General features: G+C 42.9%; 1 protein-coding gene across 4 annotated transcripts in view; it reads left to right on the top strand.

Moving 5' to 3' along the window:
- Nucleotides 1–23,802, top strand: part of DYNC1I2 (dynein cytoplasmic 1 intermediate chain 2) — a 384,780-nt gene that overhangs the window by 356,171 nt on the left and 4,807 nt on the right. For all 4 annotated transcript variants that reach the window (XM_069225329.1, XM_069225327.1, XM_069225328.1 and 1 more), the window contains 2 exons: nucleotides 297–437; nucleotides 12,400–12,525. In XM_069225329.1, coding sequence (XP_069081430.1) covers nucleotides 297–437; nucleotides 12,400–12,525 — 267 coding nt within the window. The remainder of the gene's footprint in view (nucleotides 1–296; nucleotides 438–12,399; nucleotides 12,526–23,802) is intronic.

The following is a 23,802-nucleotide window of genomic DNA, read 5'->3' on the forward strand; positions in this document are numbered from 1 at the left end:
GTAATTATTCATCTTCATGAGATGGTCATTCTTAGTCTTAAGTATTGAATAGTACTGCCTCTGTGCAGTGACTTATGAGTAGAAAAGACAAATGAGTATGACAGTACCTTTGTGCATGCAGTGTACGTGTAAAAGACCGAACACCCCAGCAGTGAAGAAAGATATGTAAGAAGCTGCATTTTAAATAAAGTTTTTTTCCAACATTTAATAACTGTTACACAAGCTATTCTCGGTCAGCGGCGCATCCTGGTGTTTTAGTGCAGTATGCCTTACATTTGAATTCTCTTCTCTTCCAGAACAATAAGCCCTTGTACTCGTTTGAGGACAATGCCGACTATGTGTATGATGTCATGTGGTCTCCAACCCACCCTGCCCTTTTTGCCTGTGTGGATGGAGTGGGAAGACTTGATCTGTGGAATCTTAACAACGACACTGAGGTGAGACACGCTAACGGTGGATGTTCCAGACTCTGACAGGTAGAATTATAGGGGAATGTTCCTCAGCGAAACATCCATTCAGTCAAAATGGCAGCATTTACTTTATGTATAAATGTCATTCATACCTGTCAATTCACCTTAGAGGCTGCTTTTCAGAACCGAGCATACCTGACTTTGTACGTGTTCCCGCTTAAATGTGTTTCTGCATTCTAGTATGTACTAGTGCTTTTCAATGATGTGTTGTGCCACATATTCTATGCACTGTAGGCATTATAACCCTGTCGTTCAAATTCAACTCTGAATCGAGCATTAAATGAGTCGATATGTTTTGATACAGATTTAATAGCTGCTTTCATCTGAATGTCTTCTTCGTTAGTCAGTTGTATAGTATGAGACATTTCTTTCTTACGTTCATTCCTTGTCAAAATCAGATATGCCGTGAAGTTTGATTTTGAATATGCGAAGTCTCTGCTCACTCAGTCATGGGATGGAAAGGAACAGAGTAGAAGGTAGTTTTAGAAGCTCTTGTCTGCTAAAGGACTGAGGATTGTATGCTCTCATATGCAAAATCGATCTCTTGTTCATCCTGTATGACTATTTAAGATAAAACATTGTAAAATATATGGGATAATTTTTGCTGTTTGAAAATACACTAGCATCGGGAAGAAGAGCTCAGAGCACTATAAAAACAATATCGAGGCTCTTGTGTCGAAGGATTCTGATAAGCGTGTAAGCTCCTTCCATAACACTGCTTGGTTAGTCATATTTTCATTGCCTTCACAGATTATATGTTCATTTTGACGTCTGATGGTGTCTACTCCTTTTTTTTGTGTTATTCCTGCTATGATTTCTGGCGCATTTAACACTTATTTGTTTTAAGGCAAAAGTGCTCCCACTGACATGTTAATGCTGCACCACCAGTGATTTCGCGCCTAATGTAGATACCACAATGCTGTTTACTTTGCACCAAGGGTAATTTTGCACTTAAAAGTCATTTTACACACGAACGTGATTTGTACTTATAATTAAATTAATATAGAAATCACATAAATGCCAGATCTAAAACATCTTTAAAGCACAGTTTTAGAAGTAGGTCTGTTAGCAGAATCTAAAAAAGCAGTGTTCGTTGTGGGCCCAATCATTCAATGCACCAAGTAGAAGAATAGAAGCAGAAGGTTACTAAACTTCACTGTTGAAAGCCTCATTGCACACTCCTGCCCGTCTGGTTTCAGGAGCAGATCGGGTTGACCCCATCAACCTTAGCTTGACTTCCCTAAAATGGCTACCCTTTGATGGGAGATCAGTGTTCATTGATGCCTGCTTAGTTCGCAGAATCATCCACATTGATGAGCTGCACTACCTAGGAAAAAACTGAAGCTCTGTGGTGGCTTTTGGAAGCTTTGGAATACTGAGTCCTTCTAATCTGAACCTACAGTGCTGCTCCTTAATACCTACCTGTACATCCTCCCAGAGTGCACTATGAATTGCTGGCATGTCTACGTATTTGTTTTGTTACTAGCTTAATTTGCTCTTGAACTCTCTACCATCTATTACCCTCTCTTTTATAGCGCAGTTTGCTTTCTGCCTGAATTTTGTTACAGTAGTGCAGTGGTTAATTATGGCTGTTTCATGCTCTGTGGCCTGGTGGATTTTACAGAAAAACCTTCTAAATGAAGTTAAAATAAATAATAATATTTAATTCAGTGCCATAAATGCAGACACCAAAATACATTGAGTTCCTTCAACATAGATATGTGAGTGTGTGTGTGTATACACGCTCTCTCACTCTCGCTGTCTCCCTCTCTCCGGCTTTCTCTCTCATTTCCCTGTACATGAAGCCCAACTCTTCCTCAGTTCCACTAAGGGGATCTACAGAAATCTAAAAGTGATGAAGCTGTTGCAACATTGCATTGTTAATGGTTTTGCAATATAATTTATCCAATTACCAATTTTGTAGCTATACTCCCCTGTACTTTGTGAACTTTATGCTATTTTAAACAACTTGCCACTGCAAGGTCATTCCTGAGGGTTCATTACAGAGTACAGACTTTGGAAAGTTGCAAGACAGTTTCCCAACGATTATGTAGCTTCAGGGCGTCATACTGTAGTCACATTATGAGTTTAATTGAGCAGTATTTGCCATGTTGCGGTCCTTCCAAATTCTCCCCTTAATGTTGTCCAGATTTGCTACCTTCAGTTTAAAGCAGACATCTAAAAATTGTTCCATTACTCGAGAGATTTTCTGTAGGGAACAAACTCCAATTCAATTTGGGTCTAGATGGACGACCAGGGGAAAAGACCATTGTGCTATATGCCCTGGGTTGATCTGGTTCAGGAAGGTCAGAATCCCATACACAACTGATGGCAAGAAGTTGTGTTGAATAGCACACATTAATAATTAGCCGTTTGTACAATTATTTTCTCTCGAAGACCTTAATTACCAGCTTATTAGCATAATTGTACAGGTTTATGACCACTCCCTGGAGCCTAGTAGGAATGATATCTAGTAATTATCTATTTTCCTTTTGTTACATAATGTGCAGATGCAGAGTACCTACTTTTGGTGGAAATATCTAATTTGCTGCATATTTACTCATGTCAGCAATGTATAGGTTAGTCAATGATTTGTAAATATATTATTTGACACTGCACTGTCATACCTTAGTTTGACTGTAAACGAGGTGCTGGAGTGAAAGTCTTGGATGGCACATAAATTGAGAACATCTCCCAGTGAGACGATTTGACTCAGCTATATCGAAGTCCAACTTGAAATCCAGAAAGCAATCAAACAGACTAGATTTCTTTGTAAAAATGGCCAAATTGATTAACTTTGAGTGCTCTGATTTTATCATTGATTTTGCAATTTGGACTAATCTGATGTACCAGGGCTATATTATGCATATTATCTCAGTCTTCTAGTCCCTTCAGTAATATGCTGGCATATAATTTGGGCTCTGTATCCTATCTTTCATAGGTCTATTTCCTGCCTTAGACATACATTTAAATATGGCTCCCACAGGTTGAGTAAATGTTAGCCTTTTGTTCATGTATAAGAGTATACTCATATATTTGTAATATCTAAAGACATTCCAAGGTTAACAAAATAGAACTTTACTTAAAATGTGTTTTTTTCTAGAAAAAAAAACCCTGGTCTTAGATCATGGACCTAAAGTCAAGATGAATGATTTAACAGTCAGTCAGTTTCTTAAGTCTGTTTTGGACATTAAAACTACTTCATCCAAGTACACAAGAAGAAGGACAGACTCACAACCCAGTCTAGGCATGTCCTAGCCCTTCTCCAGTAGCATTGCATGCAGAGCGTTGGTATAGATAATACAAACTGGGGGCCAGAACAAATCCCTTGTCGTACACCCAAACCTATTCTAAAACTGCTGGAGAACACCACGTAATGGCAAAACCTTAAACCCACTCTTAGATCCATGTGTACAGCTTTTTAAATAATTTAAAATGGCTCCTCAGCACCCATCTCATTTAATATGCTCCATAATTTACATCTGTCCACCTTGTCATAGGTGGATGTGAGGCCCACAAAGGCCGTGTATTAATCCACCCAGAGAAAGCACATATTTGTTGGTGATCAAATGTTAATTCACACATTTTCTACTGTTCCCTTGCCTTACCAGAGTCCTTATTCACAGTCAATAATATTTTTAGAAACTGCCTATTATCTGCACTGAGGTGTCAGGGATACTGACTGGTAAGTAACATTTGGGGTCACCTCTGTTCCCTTTTTAAAGACTGGGATAATAGTTGGCATAGCCCTAGTACTAGATATATTAGTGAAGCCTAAGGAGATCAAAACATAACATAAAATCGATGCCCATATGCCAGTGTTAAATTTGAATTAATCTAGCTGGATGCTATCTGGTCCAGAAGTATTGTTACCAAGACTTTTCCTAAGGACTAATAAGACATCCTGCAAACTAACATTGACCCTGAACTTCATGAATGCTTGACTGTCAAAACATTCAGCTGTGTAATCAAAGTTGTAGATGGTCTTGAAATGGTCAATGCATTTATCAATCAATCAATAATACTTTATTTAGTAAAAAGAAATTGCCATAAACGCAACATGGTAATTCCATACAAACAATGATCATAAATCATTATAATAACGTTGTTTAAAATCTGTAACAATAAAATCCTTCAGTAAAACTCGCAATAAGAAAATGGAATACAATTAGATCATTTTGGTTAAAAATAGACATTGGCTCTTCACTATTCTAGCAATACATCTTCATATCTATTTCGTACTTTTACAGCCTTAGTAAGAACGTTTAAAACCGCAAAACAGTGATAAGGAATTGTTCATTTTTGCAACAGCTCTAAGCCCAGCATTTGGTTTCTCACCCTGAGGCAACATCAAAATGGAATAAGAAAATACTGTCTAGAAGCAGCAAATAATGGGCAAAATAACAGAAAGTGATGCATGCTCTGCGTGGTGCTATTGTTACACCTGCATGGGGTAATGGGTGGTACCACGATTTCTGAAAAGGGAGGACAACCTTAAAATGTATTTTATTTAACCTTGAAAGTGTTAAGAGTTGTCGCTTGAATGTATTTTCAATCCATACCAAATAAGGTTCTAAAAAACGGGTTGTTGATACCTGCGCATGTCTCATCAGATTACATGCCCAGAGCACCCATAATCATAGCCTCCCTACTTTTCTCCAAAAACAAAGTCCTGGTCACAGCTTTAGTGTTGAAATTGCATGCCTGTGGCTTTGTAACAAGGTCCACCCTGTCTAAATCCCTGCAGAATTTCCGGACGTGCAATCCAGGGCATATGTTAAGCTCCGTCTAGGGTTAAGAAATCAGTTAAACAGGCTCTCACCAAGGATGCATCAGACTTTACCCAACATCTAATCCAAAGCAAGAGCGGGGCTAACTTTATTTGGTCTTCAATTTAGGGGAGACCCAGTTTGTCATGGGCAATAAAAGTAGCTGTGCACTTTGGAACCGCCAGTAGTCTACGGGCGCAGGAGTTTTCAATATTTTGAAGAGATTGAACTACCCCTAAACTCCAGACACCAGCACTATAAAGCCCAGCTGATAAACATTTACTTCTACAAAGACTAAGCATCTCTGTGATAGGCTTATTTTTCAACTTGGTGGCAAATCTGAAAATTCACTTTCTCCAAGAGTCTGCATCCCCCCCAGGAAAAATGCCTTAGGTCTGGAACGTGATCTCCCACAGGTCATGGTGTATGTTTTTGCGAAGTTTACTTTTAAATTAAGGGAGGCTATAGTGGATAGAAATGAATCCAATAGTCTGGAGGCTATTTGCAGTGCGGGCCATTATACCCGCGTCATCCATGTATAACAGGATTGGGATGTAATGGGACCCCATCTTTGTCATAATCCCTGCCTGTATCTGTTAGGTGTTTGCTGAAAAGGGTGCATTTATTTTAAGGAATAAAAAGTAACCTATTTTGATAACTTCCCAAAAGGCATGAGAATCATTGTTATTTACAGGCATAGATTAGGTAATTCCAGGCGTTTACTTGTAGCACACGATTCTTTTTTGGAGAGGCTTGTTTTAGGCCTTTCTGCATACCTGGATATCTGCCAGATTTCTCAGGTTCTGCATTAACGCACGTCCTCAGCTACGACTTGCTTTACTGCATGATTAATCAAACTATTTGTGAGTAGAACAGACCAGGGTCTTATTTGAGAGTGGTATTGTCATGCTATCACAGATGCCATTTGCAGTAGATTAATATTTCAACAATATTGTCATATCTGCAGGGGACTCCTCAAAGCAGGCTAAGATGTCATTTAGTGCCAAAGACATACATTTTTCGTTACAAATTCAGGGTTTATCAAGCTCCAGTGATGGTGTCTACTTTTTATAGCAAAAGATTTAATTTGTGGCCTTATGATCTTATTATTACTTGGGAGGGTGCTTTAAGTGGATTATTGAAGGGTTATGATCTCTAAATTTACTTGGTTATACTAAATACTCCCCAAGCCTCCTCAGCAGATCATTTGTCACAAACATATGATGAATAGTACTGCTATAATCTATTGCTATTGAAACACCGTTTTGACATTATGTAAGTGCCAATATGAAGTAGCTCAATCAATTTTATTTTTAATTTCACAGTTTGTTCTAGTAACAAACGAGCAAGTACCAGGCGTAGTTGAGAGCATTACCTGGTCTATTGAATTTGAATATTTAGTGTTGAAATCACCTGCCAGCACAATAGAGACATTTGTGATGCCAAAACGCAAATCAGTCACATTTTCTAGTAAGGTGCTAAATCAGCTGTAGGAACTAGAGAAGTTGTTATTCTAAAATGTATTAACAGCTAGTTATTCTTATTGCAAAAGTTACATTCAGAATTGTCTGAGTACAGCACGTGGCAACCTGACATAGTGTACAATAAAAGTCAATAGCCACTCATGCCTGAGCTCTTTGGAACTCATCCAAAAAGAATGGTTCAGTGGGCAGTGTCTTTTGGTTAAGCCTAATAAATGTAAGCAAATCATTGTTAGCCACTTTTGAGCGAAGGCGTGGGATGTGCCAAAATAATAGCTTAATATTGTGCCCATGATCCAACAAATCTGTAGGTTCCATGAATTGATTGGAATAAATAGAATTCCGGATCCTGCCTCAGAATTAACAACCTTTCAGTCATTATTCTGAAGACTCAACAACAGGGAGAACTGATTTATTGATAGGATCCTGGCAAGGTTGAACTGGGTGAACTGATTCAATAATGAGATCCTGGCGAGGTTGAATGGCAATAAAAAATGTTTCTTAGAATCTGATACTTTCCTGTATACTCGCTGTTTAATATTGACTGCATGCTTTATAGACCTCTGGAATTATTCCAACAGAATTAGATTTATTGCACAAGTGAATATTTGGAATAATAGCAAAGTGATTAATCAGGTATCAAGTTAACTAGGGATATCAGAGAGTGATAACCACATAGGCCCTCATTACGACTTTGGCGGTCTTTGGCAAAGACCCCCGAAGCTGCCGGCGCTAGAAGTCCACCAGTGCTGGCGGTCTTCCGACCGCCATATTACAACTACTGAAGGATTTCTGCCACAATTTGGGTGGAATTCTGTCAGCAATCATGGTGGCGGTCGGCGGCGCAGAGGCGGTTCCACAGCCATCACCGCCACGTCAAAAGGACTCCGCCTGCCGTATTACAAGCAGTAATGCAGCGTGGTGGTGTCCTGATGGACGACCTCCTCACCGGACAAGGTAAGTCGATCGTCCTACTGAGGGGGCGGGAATGGTGGAGGGGAGGTTGGGGGGTGTTGTGTGTGAGTGGGTGTATGTCTGCGTGTGGATGTATGTCTGCGTGTGTGAATGTAAGTGTGTATGCGTGTGTGATTGTTAAAGTGAGTGCGTGTTGGTATGTTTGTGTGAATGTGTGTCTATTGCTGCGAGTGAATGAGTGTATGTATGCATGTTGCTGACTGAGAGTATGTATGCGTGTTGCTGAATGAGTGTATGTATGTGTGTTGCTGAATGAGTGTATGTGTGTGGGTGAATGCATGTATGTAAGTGTTGGTGAATGTGTGTATGCTGGTGTTGGTGAATGTGTGTATGCTGGGTGCATGTGGGTGTGTGTGTGTGTGTGTCTGTATGCGGGTGGAGGGTGCTGTCATGGAAGTTGGGGTCCTGTAAATGAAGGGGGGCTTGGGGGTGTCGTCTGCCAACAGCAGGAAAGTAATTTCCTGTCGCCGGCAGCCTTTCTGCCATAGTTTTTGTGGCGGTGCTACCGCCATGGAAACCCTGGCAGAAAGGAGAGTCGTACTACCACCAAAGGTCTTCAGAGGACCGCTGGCCCAAGAGGCAAAACTGCTACACTTGTAATGTGGCAGTCTTACCACCACCGCAGCCCTGGCGGTCTTCAGACTGCTAGGGTCGTAATGAGGGCCATAGTCTTCACTTTACAATTCCCAATCCAGGCCACCCTTCTTACCACCCTTATGTCCTAATAGGCGATTACTTTGCCATGGAGAGTTTTTCATACAAATGTAACCAGTGGACCACTCTGTTAATTAACTGATCAAAGCTTTACCTTTGTGTCTGGGCCAAAGATCGAACATTGTTAACACCATAACCAACATGCTGGCCAGTAGAGGCACATGTAATGATACAGGCTGTCCTTGCCCTTCGTGAAACTCCAGGCACATGCTAACCTTGATACTGGGTTAAACATTATTGTCATAAAGTTTAGCCTTTCTTGTTTAGGGAGAATCAGTCTATTTGAATCACTAAGCTGTTATATTGTTGGAATGGAGGAAGGCCGAAGGATGAATCTGGGTTCAATGTCATAGTATTAATAGAAAAGAAAGTATGAGTAGCTATTTTTGTCATAAGGGAAGTTACATGGGGCATCATACGTTGTTCTCTGTGTTCCAATTTTTCCAGAATTTTATCTGGTGTTGGTTGAAGGATATAGGATACTTTTTCTGGAACATTCTGTAACAATGGCAGCAAAATCTGAAGTTCACAGACCACTGACTAATCACAAAGTGCGAAGTTCCTAACTCTCAGACCACCTGTTAAAAAACCATGTATTGCTGCTGGGGTTATCAAATGTAGCCTTTGGGAGCTTGAAGACTACTGATCTCTCTATCCATCACTGACTTATCTGTCAGCACAGGAATAAATTGGGAGAATTTGATGGAGCCAAGATAGTAAATGATTGATGCTTGGAGCCTTAATATTAGTATTTTCATCAAAGTCCTCATTTAAAAACATTAACTCAATGACAGTTTCAGTTGTACTGGAAAATGTGTGCACTCAAGTTTCTATATTTAGTGCAGCACATCAGCTGGTACTACAAGGACTGAATGGTCGTGAAAACAAAGGTTGGACAGCTTCGCCTCGGCCCAGGTTTCCCGAAGGAAGTCCACATCATGTCTGCTTAGATAATCAACTAAATGGATTTCCTTCAACAACCTGCTCATCCCAGCAACGTTTCAGGACAGAAATGTTATGTTGTTTGACTGGGTGCCATACATTGTCTTGTCCGCATTGTGTTCGCTGGAGCGCTGAAGATGTCAGTAGGATGGTCGACAGAGCTGAAGTACTCCTGCTCCGTTCAGGATTGCTTTCTTCAGAAGTGCTCCAGTCTTTGGTACTAAAGCAGAATCTACCATGTGAACTCTCCCTCTGCATCGTGATACCATCTAATTGGATACATCAATGAAATAGTACTTAATTTATAAAAATATAAGTGCCAGGGCATCTTGAATTCCACTGCAGCCGGCACCACCCAGAGCTCCTGCCACTGGTGCTCAGTAACAGTTACAGCATTACCTACTAACCTTCATACTTAAACAAGTGTGACATTATGGAATATTGCAGGTCACCCAAGCTGTAAAGATGGCCTAAAATTGTGAGTTTTATCCTTTTTCAATACAGTATATTGTTACACACCCGTGCTGTGTTTAAAAAAAAAAAAAAAAAAGTCTGAGCCCACCACCATGTGGAGAACCCTAATAACCAACTGCCATTGTATAAAGATAAGTAATGGTGCAACACCCACACAAATTAGGCATTGCCATGGATGCCACTTCTGCTGCTCTGTAAAAGTGAATGGTTCTTTCTGTCATGGCGCCCTACCCTCGGGTAAGAAGATGGACCCCTTTGTCTTTGCTTTTATTAACGCTTCTAGACATCTAAAGGGACTTTCTTGCTGTTGTAAGCCCCACTGAGCAAAATTGTCCTCCTGTCAAAAATGTTGGTTTGAAAATCCGAGATCATTAAGGTAATCTTGTTGACTTGTCTTATGGTCCTACCCCCAGGTTAAAAAACTGTGCTCTATCAATATCGTTTGAACTGTGGGTTTGAAACTCGGGGTGTAGCACGCTTTCAGATGTGACCGTAGGTTGGAGTGAGAGAACATTGAGATCGCTGATCAGATGAATTGCATGTGACAGGTTGATTGTGTTTTGGATGTAGGATTTACCTGCTCCTTTCATAACGATTCCTGCTTGTGCAGTAGTTGGTAATGTTAGTAAGTCCGGAGCAAAGGCAACGGCCTCGGGATTTACAGTGCATACAGTTTTCCTCAATGAAAATATACTTTTTGTGCCGTGATACTATAATAATGCACACCTTTTACACATAATGTGACATTTTACTTATCACTGTTTTATACTATCGATATTTTTCTCTGTACTGAGGGATTTTGCACCTAAATGTGATGTTATATACCTGGTGTCTTTGCACCATTTGCGATTCTGCATCTAAATGTTTGCCTGCTTCATTTCTCCTACATGTTTGTGCACCTAAAATTGTTCATGCCCTCCTTTTGCTTTTGCTTTTGAATATGTTTGCTCTTAAGTGTTTCTAAACTACTCCTAATTATGCAAAAACGCCATTTATTTCACCTAGATCATTTTTGCATCGAAATGTTATTTTTGTTTCTACAAGTGTTTGCCTCTCTAGTAGATGTTTTGCTCCTCAATGCGCTTTTTGCTCTTAAAGTGTTTCTTCAGTTCATGTTGCAGCACCGGTGATTTTGCTCCTGACTTTTTCTGAATTTGGCTTACTGTATACCAGAGTTGACTTGACACCTAAAAGTGATTCATTTGAGTGCATGCATGTTATTTGAGCTCTTAATTTTCTTCACACTGGTGATATTGCACTAAACTTGATTTTGCAGCTGCATGTATTTTTGTTCCTAGATGTGTTTTGAGCTCCTTTTCCACATTCCCGTTTATGTACTACCACATAGTCGCACCTTAATGTGATTTTGGATTTGCATGTAATGCTACAGTGCTGTTTAGTGTGAAACAAGGATGATTCTGCACATACAAGTGGTTTGTGTCCCTGAACGTATTCCATATTCGTGTTTAGGGGTGTTGCTTCCGGGGAGTAGGGGATCAGTGGGGGGTGTATGGGGTGTTACAACCCACTTATAAAAGTATTTTCTGATAATTAGTTGGGTACAGGAGCTCTCAGTCAGGTATGGTGAGATGTCTGCCAGGTTTCTCCAGAAATTTTTACATGCACACAGACAACAATGCACACAAATTCTCCCACTCTGTCTTGAAAGTCTGAAAAAATGTAAGTTATATCACAAAATATTGTATTTTCTCTCTTAGTGCTCGCATCAGTCAGCATACTCTTCCTTTCCACTGCCCCACAGGCCTCTCGTGCATCCTGCTTGTCGTTTAAAGTATTTAAACATTATATGCCAGCCAACAAAGATACTTGTATAGAAGCACAGACTGAAATACTGTAAAGAATGAAAAACACAGCCCTCCTGGTATCCACGACCACACAATACCTCCTCCCTCTGTTATCTAAACTCCTGATCCAGTCCAGTCACACAAAAGCAACAACATAAATACTGACTCCCCATAGAAGGGCTTACATATGTGTTCACCACTCACCTCATGCCTAATTGTAACCACCTATTACTAGCCAGAGACCAAATCTCTTATCCACTCTGCAAAATGAACTCCTCGACATAGAAATAAAGCTGTTTGCTGTTGGAGCCTCGGAAATAGGATGACTGCACAAACATGGCACAGATAGTCTGTGTATTTTATGTAGCGCCTTCCTGTATCAGCATTTCTTTGGGTATTAAAGGCAGAACTATTGGCTTGCCAGTGGTTGTTCTGCGCAAGCCCTGGCATCGTGGTGTTATTATGTAACAAAATGTCCAGGCATGAAACAATAACCCATTGTTCATACAAAAACTGGGATTGTATTCTATATACTCTGCTGATATATTAGCTGTTATCACTCGAAGTGACTTCCTAGGCTTTATACATGCTGTATCTACCTGAGCTGAGCAACAAACAAACATGTAATGTTACATTTAGTTAAGCTGAGGAAAACCGCTTCTGTGCAATTTTGTCTCTTTGTTAATTCAAGAAAAGCAACAGTATGTGAAAGGGCATGTGGCATTTCCATTGAACAAGCTGAAGCAGTGATATTTTTTGTTGCATTCAGGTACCAACGGCTAGCATCAATGTGGAAGGCTCTCCTGCCCTTAATCGTGTGAGATGGACTCATTCTGGAAGGGAGCTTGCTGTGGGAGATTCCGAAGGACAAATATTTATATATGATGTAGGAGAGGTATGTTTCTTTTAATTTCTCACTATGTTTCGTGTTTTAGGGTTTATTCAAACCTTTTGGTGACAGCTCAGAAATATATGTAGAATAATGTAGCCCCAACTGAACAATAGTGTTTCTGTCAGAAATTCTGTACATGCAGCAGTGATACTTGAGCTCATGAATCAAGTTCTCGGCCATACAAAAGTACAAGGCTCAAGTCTTTGGCGATGGGAAAGCCCGTCCGCCAAACACCCGACAGGATGGCCACTGCTTGCGCAGCGATATCTACTCCGAAGTTATTAAGAGTTTCCTGCTAGGTCCCGCTGGCCTACCGGAAAACAGGCTACAGCATTGTCTCCGGCTCGTAATCATCGTAAATCATCGTCCAGACCTGCGGGATCTGAGATCCTGGCAGAGCTGGCTGGCGGGCCGACTGGCAGAGTTGCGGCCCATAGACCGCCACACTGGTAATCAGGTTTCTCACAGTTACATATCACAGGTGACTTAAAATAAAATGGAGCATATATTTGGATGAAATAAACTGACAATTGAGTAGTTTTTCTTTCCAGGCTCTCACCAGTATAAATATCAACTCTCTCTTTTTAAGAACGAGAGTCTTCTTTTCTAAGCCAACCATGTTATATGTCCTGTCCTGCTGCAGTAGGGCTCATATTGAATTTCCAATCCATCTGAAGGATCAGAAGAACACTAACTTTCCAAGAAAATAATGTTTTTCGAATTAAAAAAGGAACTATCCAAGAGGGCACATCCAGGACAACTGTTATACTTTGATTGGCTTGCCTTCAATTTGTGAGTTATCCTTTCCTCCCTCATATCCACCTAATGTGAGGACAACATTCTGATTGCTTCCATCATTAAATCTCTCCCAGAGAATTACCTTTTAATATTGCCAACATATCCTTCCTAATGGTATTATTCCACACCTTACTAAAAACTGGGCATACCATCCCCCTCATCAAAAACCTCACTTGGGTTCTGAAGAAGGCTGAAAATACTTCTCAATTAACCATTTTTCTTTTCTCTGCAAATTTTGGAAAACGTGGTTGCATTTTGCTTGCAATCCTGCAGTTGAGCACAACATTCTCCTTCCAGAATGGTTGCCTCAGAGAAACAGTCTCTCTCCAGGTAGTTGATAACAAATTTCACATCACCAAGAGAGGGGAGCCCTTACTCCTTTTGCTAGTTGGGCTACCAGTGGATTTAATGCTGCTGACCACTAAGCTCCTAAATACTTTCTTCTACTGCATGGGCATGATTCAGACCAGCCTTTGGCAGTTTTCTTTGTCCTCTGTACATAAGCAACTTGTCCCATTGGACACCTCTGTCACTCTGCTACCTGTGAGGATTAACAACTATCTATCTAAGAATCTATTTACTTTACTCTTTACATAGTGCCTTTAAAATCTGTGTTAATCACTTAGGACAATCATGATCCATCAATACTATAACAATGCCATGCTTTACCTGAGTCTCATCTGCTGATGAGACATAGGGCCTCATTCTGAGGCTGGCGGGCGGCGGTAGCCGCCAACCGCGGAGGCCATTCTGGTTTTCCCGCTGGGCTGGCGGGCGACCGCCAGAAGGCCGCCCGCCAGCCCAGCGGGAAACCCCTTCCCACGAGGAAGCCGGCTCCGAATGGAGCCGGCGGAGTGGGAAGGTGCGACGGGTGCAGTTGCACCCGTCGCGGATTTCAGTGTCTGCACAGCAGACACTGAAATCCTTTGTGGGGCCCTCTTACGGGGGCCCCTGCAGTGCCCATACCATTGGCATGGGCACTGCAGGGGCCCCCAGGGGCCCCACGACACCCCATACCGCCATCCTGTTCCTGGCGGGCGAACCGCCAGGAACAGGATGGCGGTATGGGGTGTCGGAATCCCCAAGGCCGCGCAGCAAGCTGCGCCGCCATGGAGGATTCCGTCGGGCAGCGGAAAACCGGCGGGAGACCGCCGGTTTTCCTCTTCTGACCGCGGCCAAACCGCCGCGGTCAGAATGCCCTGCGGGGCACCGCCAGCCTGTTGGCGGTGCTCCTGCATCCCCGGCCCCGGCGGTCCTTGACCGCCGGGGTCGGAATGAGCCCCATAGTTCCTTATTACCAGACTGGCTCCAGAAGATTTCCTAACAGTAGAACTCCTACTCCAGCAAGTAGTGGTATTAGATTTTATTGCAGATTCATCCCGTCTAGAAGTGGCACCACAGAGGCTTACATAATCACCTCCCTTACCCACTGATGTCAAGTTAACAATAAAGCATTCTGTACACTTAGACAAGGTGCATCAGTACAGAGTAAAACCATGACAGTGTGCACAATATAATTTGGACCCTTAGTAAACCTGAAAGTCTATACCACATATCATAGAGGTGGGTGGGAGTTAAGAAATCAGTGGTTAGATAAAGTAGCCACAAGTAAGAGAGTTTTTGATAGTAAGAACTATGTCCTTTTAATGGATACTTCTAACTGCAGATTCCTAACTGTTCGGAAAGACACCAAAGAGTACTTCCTAAAAGGTTGGATGATCTGACTCATGGGCTTTACACCAGGAAATCCTGGAGGACTGAGCGGGCAAGAAGGCCTTCTCTACCAGCCGTTGATTCAAGACAGTAATGCCAGTGTAGCGGTGGGCAGATTACCATGTAGCCAACGGGCAGCACTGGAACAACACTAACTAAAGCTATAGTGGCACCCTTGGCTCTTGTGGAATGAGCCTAAGGCCCTCAGGAGCCTCCTTCTTGGCTAAGGCAAAGCACTTGTTTATGCAGAAAGAAATCCATAGGGTCAACTTCTGGACTACCTTTCCCTTTTTCACACCAGATAATCCCCACAAAGAGATAATCATCCACTCGGTGCTCCTTCGCTCTGTTGGTGTGAATGGTGAGGACTGTTACAATCAAAGAAGCTCCTCCTCCTCTTTAGAGGGATGTGGCAGAGAGAAGTGAGCGGGGGTTGGGGGGCAGCGGGTGATTGGTTTCCTCATGTGGAAAGGCAACAGCACCTTTGACATAGAGGGCGCCCAAGCCTGGAGACTCAGCTTTCCTGTAAAGAAAGTGATATGGTGGTTGTACCACGAGATCCTGCAGCTCACTGGCATGTTGCGCAGAAGGAATTGATTTGAGGAAGATATTCATAATCGTTAACTGGCTCAATGAACACCTGTGTATAAACTTCAAAGGCATGCACATCAAAAAAGGTTAAGGTCCCTCTGCAGCCTAGCTAAAGATAGAATTAAAATTCCTTCAAGTAAGACATCGCAGCTGGTGACATAAACAGGTAGACTGATCAGGCAAATAAACAAGATGGTCGACAAACAACCTTTAACCCCTTCACTTCCCGGCCTTTTCCCCCTCCTATGGCAAGCCTTATTTTGGCTATTTGGGGGTAATTTGTGCTTAGGCCCTCATAACTTTTTGTCCACATAAGCTATCCACGCCAAATTTGCATTCTTTTTTCCAACATTCTGACGATTCCAGAAGTACCCAGAGTTTGTGGGTTCCCCTGGAGGAGACCAAAACAATAGCCAAAATACAGATAAAATTTGGGTTCCCTTGGTAAAAATAGGGAAGAAGTGCTGCTGAAGAAAGCATGTGGTGTTTTCCCTGCAAATGGCATCAACAAAGTATTTGCGGTGCTAAAATCACCATCTTCCCAGCTTTCATGAACAGGCAGACTTGAATTAGAAAACCACATTTTTCAACACAGTTTTGGCATTTTACTGGGACATACCCCATTTTTACTGTTTTTTTGTGCTTTCAGCCTGCTTCCAGTTAGTAACAGAAATGGATGTGAAACCAATGGTGGATCCCAGACTGCTAAACATTTCTGAAAAGTAGACACATTCCTGCATTTAGCAAGGGGTCATTTGTGTAGATCCTTCAAGGTTGTCCTATAGAAACTAACAGTTGAAATAAAAAAAATATTGTAACTGAGTTGAAAAAAACAGCCATTTCTGTCTACGTTTTCTTCTGTAACTTTTTCCAGCTGTTCCAGATTTTTGAAAGCAATATATAATTACGTCCGCTGGATCCGTCTGGTTGCCGGGATATATAGGGCTTGTAGGTTCATCAAGAACCCAAGGTACCCAGAGCCAATAAATGAGCTGCACCTTGCAATGTGTTTTCATTGTATACCAGGTATACAGCAATTCATTTGTTAAATATAAAGAGTGAAAAATATGTATGAAGGAAACCTATGTATTTCCGAAATAGGCACAAGATATGGGGTTTAGAAGCTGTGGTTATGTGCACATCTCTGAATTCAGGGGTCCCCATACAAGCATGTGAATTACATGGCATTTCTCAAAATGACTTCTTTCTTACTCACTGTCTTACATTTGGAAAGACAATTGGCAATAACACTTGTTCTTCTATTCTGTGTTTTCTCCCCCCCCCCCCCCCCTAGTCTCCGAATAAACATGGTACCTCATTTGTGTGGGTAGGCCTAGTGCCGCGACGGGAAATGCCCCAAAATGCAGCATGAACATATCACATTTTTTCCACTGAAAACTGATGTGTTTTTTGCAACGTGCCTAGATGTGGAATTTGGGCTGTAGCTCAGCGGGCACTTAGGGAAAACTACCTAACTCCCCTATGTGTCTAGTTTTTAAAAAGGCCTTACAAGATAGTCCAATCTGCTCCCCAAGGGGGCCAGAAATGGCCAAAATTAATGCTCCCCAAAAAGAAGCGACCCTTGCCCAAGGGGCCAACACCGCCCATCCCCCCCCCCCCCCCCCAAAAACAAAACACAAACGCACACCAATCCCTGGTGCCTAAGTGGTTTCTGCCCCCTTTGGGGCAGATGGGCCTAATAAAAATTTCCCGATGTGCCCACAAGAGGGGCAGAAATAGCTCACCGTAATGTGCCCCCATGGGGAGCGACCCTTGCCCAGGGGGTCGCCCCACAAACAAAACACACACCCATAACAATCCCTGGTGCCTAGTGGTTTCTGCCCCCTTTTGTGGCATATCGGCCTAAAAATATGGGCGGTCTGCCCCCAAGGAGGTTAGAAACAGCCTAAACATATTGCCCCCAATAGGGAGCGACCCTTGCCCGAAGGGCTGCCCCCCAATCAACAAAATAATTTTATTTTAAAAATCCCTGGTGTCTAGTGGGTTTCTGCTCCCCTTAGGGAGAGATTTGTGTAAAATGAATGGCCGAACTGCCCCTAAGGGGGGCAGAAATGGCCAATATAATGTTCCCCAAAGGGTCGTTCCCCAAATAACCACAGATTTTTTTTTTTAAACTCCCTATTTTCTAGTGGGCCTTCCTGCTCCACGGTCGCTATGCCAAATAAGGGCTTTTAGTCCCTAAAAATAACTAGCACTGAGGCAAAGGCACTGCTGGAGTATTCTCAAGCACCATTTGCTGATTTTTATAAACTCAGAGCAACTTATTTACAGGATCTAGTCAAATTTAGCTCTGGATCTAAGATTGGTGTTGGGATTAGATCTGTAACTGCCATCTCTAACTTGGGGCCAGTACTGTTGGAACCGACGTGGGCTTTAGCAAGTGCATTGAAGCATGGCATGGGTCTGAAGAGAGGCAGGTAAGGGGCTTAACCGTGTCAGTCAGTACCGGGGAAGTGGCCATCAGAGGAAATTCAACTAAGGTCCCCATTAAATCTGTGAGGTGCAAAGGCGCTCCTGGTGTCTTTGGAATTATCCAGAAGATTTGCATTGTCACATTCTTGAAGGCCTCTACTTGCTGTAGAGTCGCATATTGCTCAGAGCTCACAGCTCCATCTGTCGGATGGAATCAGAAGTTCTCTGTGGAGTCTGACCATGATGAAAGTGGTGAGTGCACACACCTTCCAAGAACTGGAGTGACAGGATAGGCCTCCTGACTGGACTTCTTTTGCTTCCATAATCATTTCTTATGCTCAACAACATTACATTTATGGCCTTCGTATGCATGCAGGAGCACTTTCTGCATGAATATGAAGCGTGCTTGATTCCAAGACACCAAAGACAGATGTCAGGAGAGTTAGTGACCATCATCTGGTTCCTGCAGGTCTGGTACCGCTTGAATCCTGTAATTTTATGGGGAAGACATTGTTAACACACTGTCCTTTTGAGAAGAAAATTATTTGGAGGCTGGTCAGACACCAACAGCTTTCAGGAGCAGAGCTGTAGACCTGTGCTGAAGGGAACTGAAGTCAGCGTGCACGCGTGGTACCTAGATTCTGCTCACGCCATCACTTGCGGAGATGAGACATAGCTGTTCTGAAATCCAACCGTGGCACCTTTGGTTAGAAGTATATTTTGGTTTAAGCCAACAAACAAAACACTTCTTGTTCTTTATAGGGCAGCAGACCGAAACCTATTAAAACCTAGGTGTTGGACTTGATCTGTGAGGGTTTCAATCCCCACAATCTCACAGTATGTGAAGTGCCTCATACTTTGTGTTAACTGAGTTTTTCTTTAAGTGACCACAGGTAGGATGGCACCAGTGATGTCTCCTGCTCCTCCCCATTGACAATGGGGATGCTCCACTCACTCACCTTCGAAGGCTGCTCTCCAATTTGCTGACTCCCTATTCACTAGCAGTATAAATTGTGGCCTAACCACTGTCTTCACAAATCTGCACTGGCTCCCCAGGGGAGCATGTATCAAAAGTAAGAGCTTATCATATATAAAAACTCAGATAGTACTAATATGTTTTGCCAACATGTTTGTGCTATAAGGTGATAAAAGAGCAAAATCCAATGTCATACTCATCTATTTGAATATCCAGTCTCATCCCCTTTAGTCGCCAGAAGCTCTTAATTGCAAGGTACTAATGGCGGAAGGGTGGATTGGACTATTCTACAGAAGGTTCTTTGGAAGAGAGATGATTATTAATGTGGAGGAGCAGTGAGTAGTGATGGGTGAAAAATATAGTTCCTTTACTACCACTCTAGATCCCTATTGGGTTTAAGCTGATAGAATTAGTGTTGTAAATGCAGACATCAAAACCACACTCCTCCTTACTTTAACTGTTCCAAGACTTACTTTAAAGAGAAGAAAGAGTATTGACCTAAATCAGACTTATATGTCTTTAGGTTTTTCTGATGGCTATCTCTAAACGCAGATTCCTCACCCTTGCAATATTCCCAGGCTTCAGTCTGGATCCAAAGATTTTCAAGTAGTTGCTCCACCGCACTGCTCGGTGACACTGTGTGGCTCTGTGGAAACCTTGCACTGGCCTGGAAGTCATGGAGAGGAGCTGCAAATAGACACCACCCCTGCATGCTAACATTTCTTCCTTTCTGCCCCCTTTCACATGGATCTGGAGCTCTGCTTCCAACTTGTTGGTCTTCCAGCCAATTCAAAGATTTCTGTAGTGTGTTGGGGAAAAACGTCTCCTCACAAAGACAACCAGTTTCAAGTCATGCTGTCAATGCAGAAAGCGGATGTCAATCGCTGTGGTTAATGAGGGATGTCTGAGCACAATGCAAAGTCATATAATTATGCCCTGATTCACTCGCAGATCATCTCAAAGTCCTTGGGTAGGTTGAAATCCAAAGTGCATCAAAAGCCTGAAATGTCTAGCGAGACTCAAACCCCCTGTCCCTCACTTGAGGTGTGATGAGAAGATGTGCAGTTTGCACTCCATGCGTGCAGTTCGCACTCCATGCTCCAATCTTCTCCAGGGTCTATTGACTCTGAACAAGCTGTTCAATTGGTTCCAGTGCACCCCAAGTTCCTAAAGCAATTGTCGACCCTGCTGCAGATAGAAACCGTTTAAAGAGGCTTTTTGTAGCAGATTTTTTTAAGCTCCCTCTGGAGCGCAGTTGAGCCCTATGGAGTTACAGGCACCTCCAGTCGCACTTAGGCCGACTGGCCCTTCCACCGCACCTAGTGGATCTATGGACTCACTACCAGCCTGCTGCATAGAATTCCTTTTGCTGGCCTGTCAATTCAACAACAGTACAATAAATTCAGGGACTATCCACAGGGCTTGGCATTCAGACACCAACAGGTGGTTCAGCAACCAACCCAGACTTTTTTGCAGACCCACAACATATGGTGGCAGCCAAGGTTGTGAACATTAGTAGAGAAAACAGTCATCTTTCTCCTCTTCCTTTGCTGCAGTAGCCACCATGTCACTTTGATTTGCCCTTTCAATACCACAACCAGCCAGTTGGATGCAGGATTTGATTTTTACTCCCTTGATAATAGTTTCTCCAATACACTTGAAAAGCATCATGTCTTATCTATGGGTAATACACATAGTTCACAGAGGCTGCATCCTGCCATTTATTTCATCCTCTCTTTTTCAGGACAAGCTCCACCAGACCATGCATACTTGGCCATGATGCTATTGAGAGTGTATCAGATTCAGAGGTAGATGTGGGGTGTTACGCATGTTTCTTCCTCATGCCCAACTAAGAAGGAGGCCGTAGATCTCTAAATGACTTCTAGCAAAAGGAGAAATTCAGAATGCTCATTCTGGGTAAAGTTCTTACTGTTCTGATCTCAGAAGAATGAAAGTTCTTGCTGGACATGCAAGGTATGTCTTTTCATATACCTGTCCTGCAGTCCCATAGATACTACCTATTTTTCACAGTGGGGTCAGAACATTTCCAAATTGCTGTTCTGCCTTTCGGCCTCACCTCGGTCCCTCGGTGTTCATGAAAGTGGTTGCAGCTCATCTTTGGAGGTTGGTGATACATGTATTACCCATATATGGACGACTGGCCTCTCAAGGCAGGTTTGCCACTGTCAGTCACGAACCACATCTGGGTGACAGTTGTTCTCTTAATATCTCTGAGGTTTTCCATAAGGTGAACCGAAATCCTGCCTAATGCCTACTGGACATGGGAACATTGAGAGCCTTACCACTGCTGCAGCTCGTTCAGGCCATTCAGGACATGATCGCAATGTGTCAGGTTCAATTCTGGGTCTTGTTGAGATTGGGTCTGAGGTTTCTTGGGCTACTAGCCTCATGCGTCTTCCTTCTCCTGTGTGCCATTGGGCACATACAGGTCCTACAGTAGAGCCACCAGGTTCAGTGGCTCATCACGGGGCAAATCTGTCTGACAGTATCTCCATCTCTGACGAGACAGCCCGGCAGGACCTTCAGTGGTAGCAGAAAGACACCAACCTGACTTAAGGCAGGCTGCTGTCCCTAAGCCACCCAAGCTCACAGTAGTGATGAATGCACTGTCTCTGTGTTGGAGCGGACACCTGGGAAAAGTGAAAATCAAAAAGTCTGTGGTCTCCAACAGAGCACTTGCTCCATGTCATTCTGTTGTTGTTCTAAAAGCCTTACGACCAGCCATAAAAAGGAGGCCGTTCCTGAGGACAAAATGACCACCAGATGGTACTGCAACAAGCGGGTGTAGGGGCAGAACGGTAATGGGGTTCTGATTCCCATGCCAGGAGGCTCTGCACCTTTGGAGGTGGCTAGATCAACAGGATATTTTTCTAGTATCTGACCATCTGTTGGGAGTCTCTGAACCATTGAGAGGACAAGTTGAGCAGGCATCAGCTGGCGGATTACAAATGGTTTCTCCATCATATGGGTGACTCAAAACCTCTTTGTCCATTGGGGTGTGCTCTGACTGCAACCATTGCTGACAACGCGCAGTGTTGAGACTACTCCATGCTGGAGTTTCACCCAGAAGGTCCATATGATATGCATTCTATCTATAATGGAGTAAATGTCCCCTGTACATGTTCCCATCATTACCCCTCCTTCGAGCCTTGAAGAAGGTCTTGGCAGACCAGGCTTAAGTCATCTTGGTAGCCCTTGATTGTACCAGGAGTGTGTGCTACCCGTATCTGCTGCATCTGAGCATTTGCCTTCTGATCTAGTAGTCTGTTTGGGAGAACCTCGGTTCTCAGCAACAGGAGAGAGTAGTACGTCCAGGGCTGCACAAACTACACCTCCATGCGTTGAAATCGAGCAGCAACAACTGAGCACCTTAGATTTTATGGCTGAGGTAACAATTGTAATACTCACAGTCCGGTATCCATCAACCAAATCAGTTTATTTGGGATGCTTGGAGAAATTTGTTGCCTGGTGTAAAGGCTATCATCTGGACTGTCTTCAGCCCCTACTTCCTTATCTCTTGTTCATTTTATTGTTAGCCCAGCAAGCCATTGCAGTGGTAACAACTAAAGGTTACTAGTTGGCCCTTTTGTGTTTGATAGACTAGATTTTCCACTTCAAGTCACCTTTCTTGGTCCTGAAGGTCTGACACATAAGTTTCACCAGAAATATTTTGCCATGCCACAATGGAACCTTAGCTTGGTTCAAGCGTTTCTCATGTGCATTCAGTTCAAGCTCATAAACAACTCTTCCGTGTGGATCCTAATCTGCAAGTCTTTCTCATTGCAATCAGTTCGTGAGTGAACTCCAAGGTGCTGTCATTTGAAACTCCGTACTGCTTTTTGTACCCCAATAAGTTGGATCAGGGCTTTCTCCATGCCTAAAGTAGTATGACTCTTCCACATAGGGCAGTCTTCAACCTGTCAGCATTTTCCCTTCCATCACAATCCTCAAAAGAGGAGGAGAGACTTCATTGGCTGGATCCCAAACAAGCCTGAAATCTCAAAGGTGTAGTATGTCAGTGATCAGCTCTTGGAGCTTCGTGGTGCCAAGAAGGGAAAGGTGGTACAAAAAAGGACTCTGGAGTTGGATCTTCCTACATATAAAGATGTATTATGCTTCAGCCAATTCTACCAGAGATAAGATTCCTGTAGTTGCTTTCTTTCGGGGAGTTCCTGTGTTGAATATTTATCAAGGTGTGATATGGGTGTTATTTTACATGTCCACCGAGCAGTACTGCCTTGACAGTCACATCAGCAGAGAGGGTTGTTTTGCACTTCCAGTCCTGCAGGAGTTTTTGCTTTGGGTCTACGTCTCATGCCCTTCACCTTTTGGAAGGTACTGCATAGATATCTATTCTGGAGGTGAGGAATCTGCACTTAGAAGTAGCCATCAGAAGAACAAGTTATTTACCTTGGGTAAACACTTTATTTTGGTGGGTACTTACTGCAGATCCGTCAGTTCCTTCTCACCTCTCCCTTCTGTGGAGTCAACAGCTGCACATTTTAAAAGGGTCCCAAGTTAGTTCTCAGCACTGTCTTCTACAATTTGTTTAAGGAGGTCCGCATCTGAAAGCACAGGAGAAGGACAATACAGAAACTGGTGCTCTGCTCAGTTGTTTATGGTGCGATGTGAGGTTTCCACAGCACCACCTAGTGGTGCTTGGGAGCTCTGCTGAAAATCTCCAGACCCAGTCTGTCACCTGTTAGTATTCTAAAGGGGAGGAATCTGAAGTTAGAGTAGCCACAAGA

This window comes from Pleurodeles waltl, chromosome 3_1, assembly GCF_031143425.1.
Source record: "Pleurodeles waltl isolate 20211129_DDA chromosome 3_1, aPleWal1.hap1.20221129, whole genome shotgun sequence".
NCBI lineage: Eukaryota > Metazoa > Chordata > Amphibia > Caudata > Salamandridae > Pleurodeles > Pleurodeles waltl.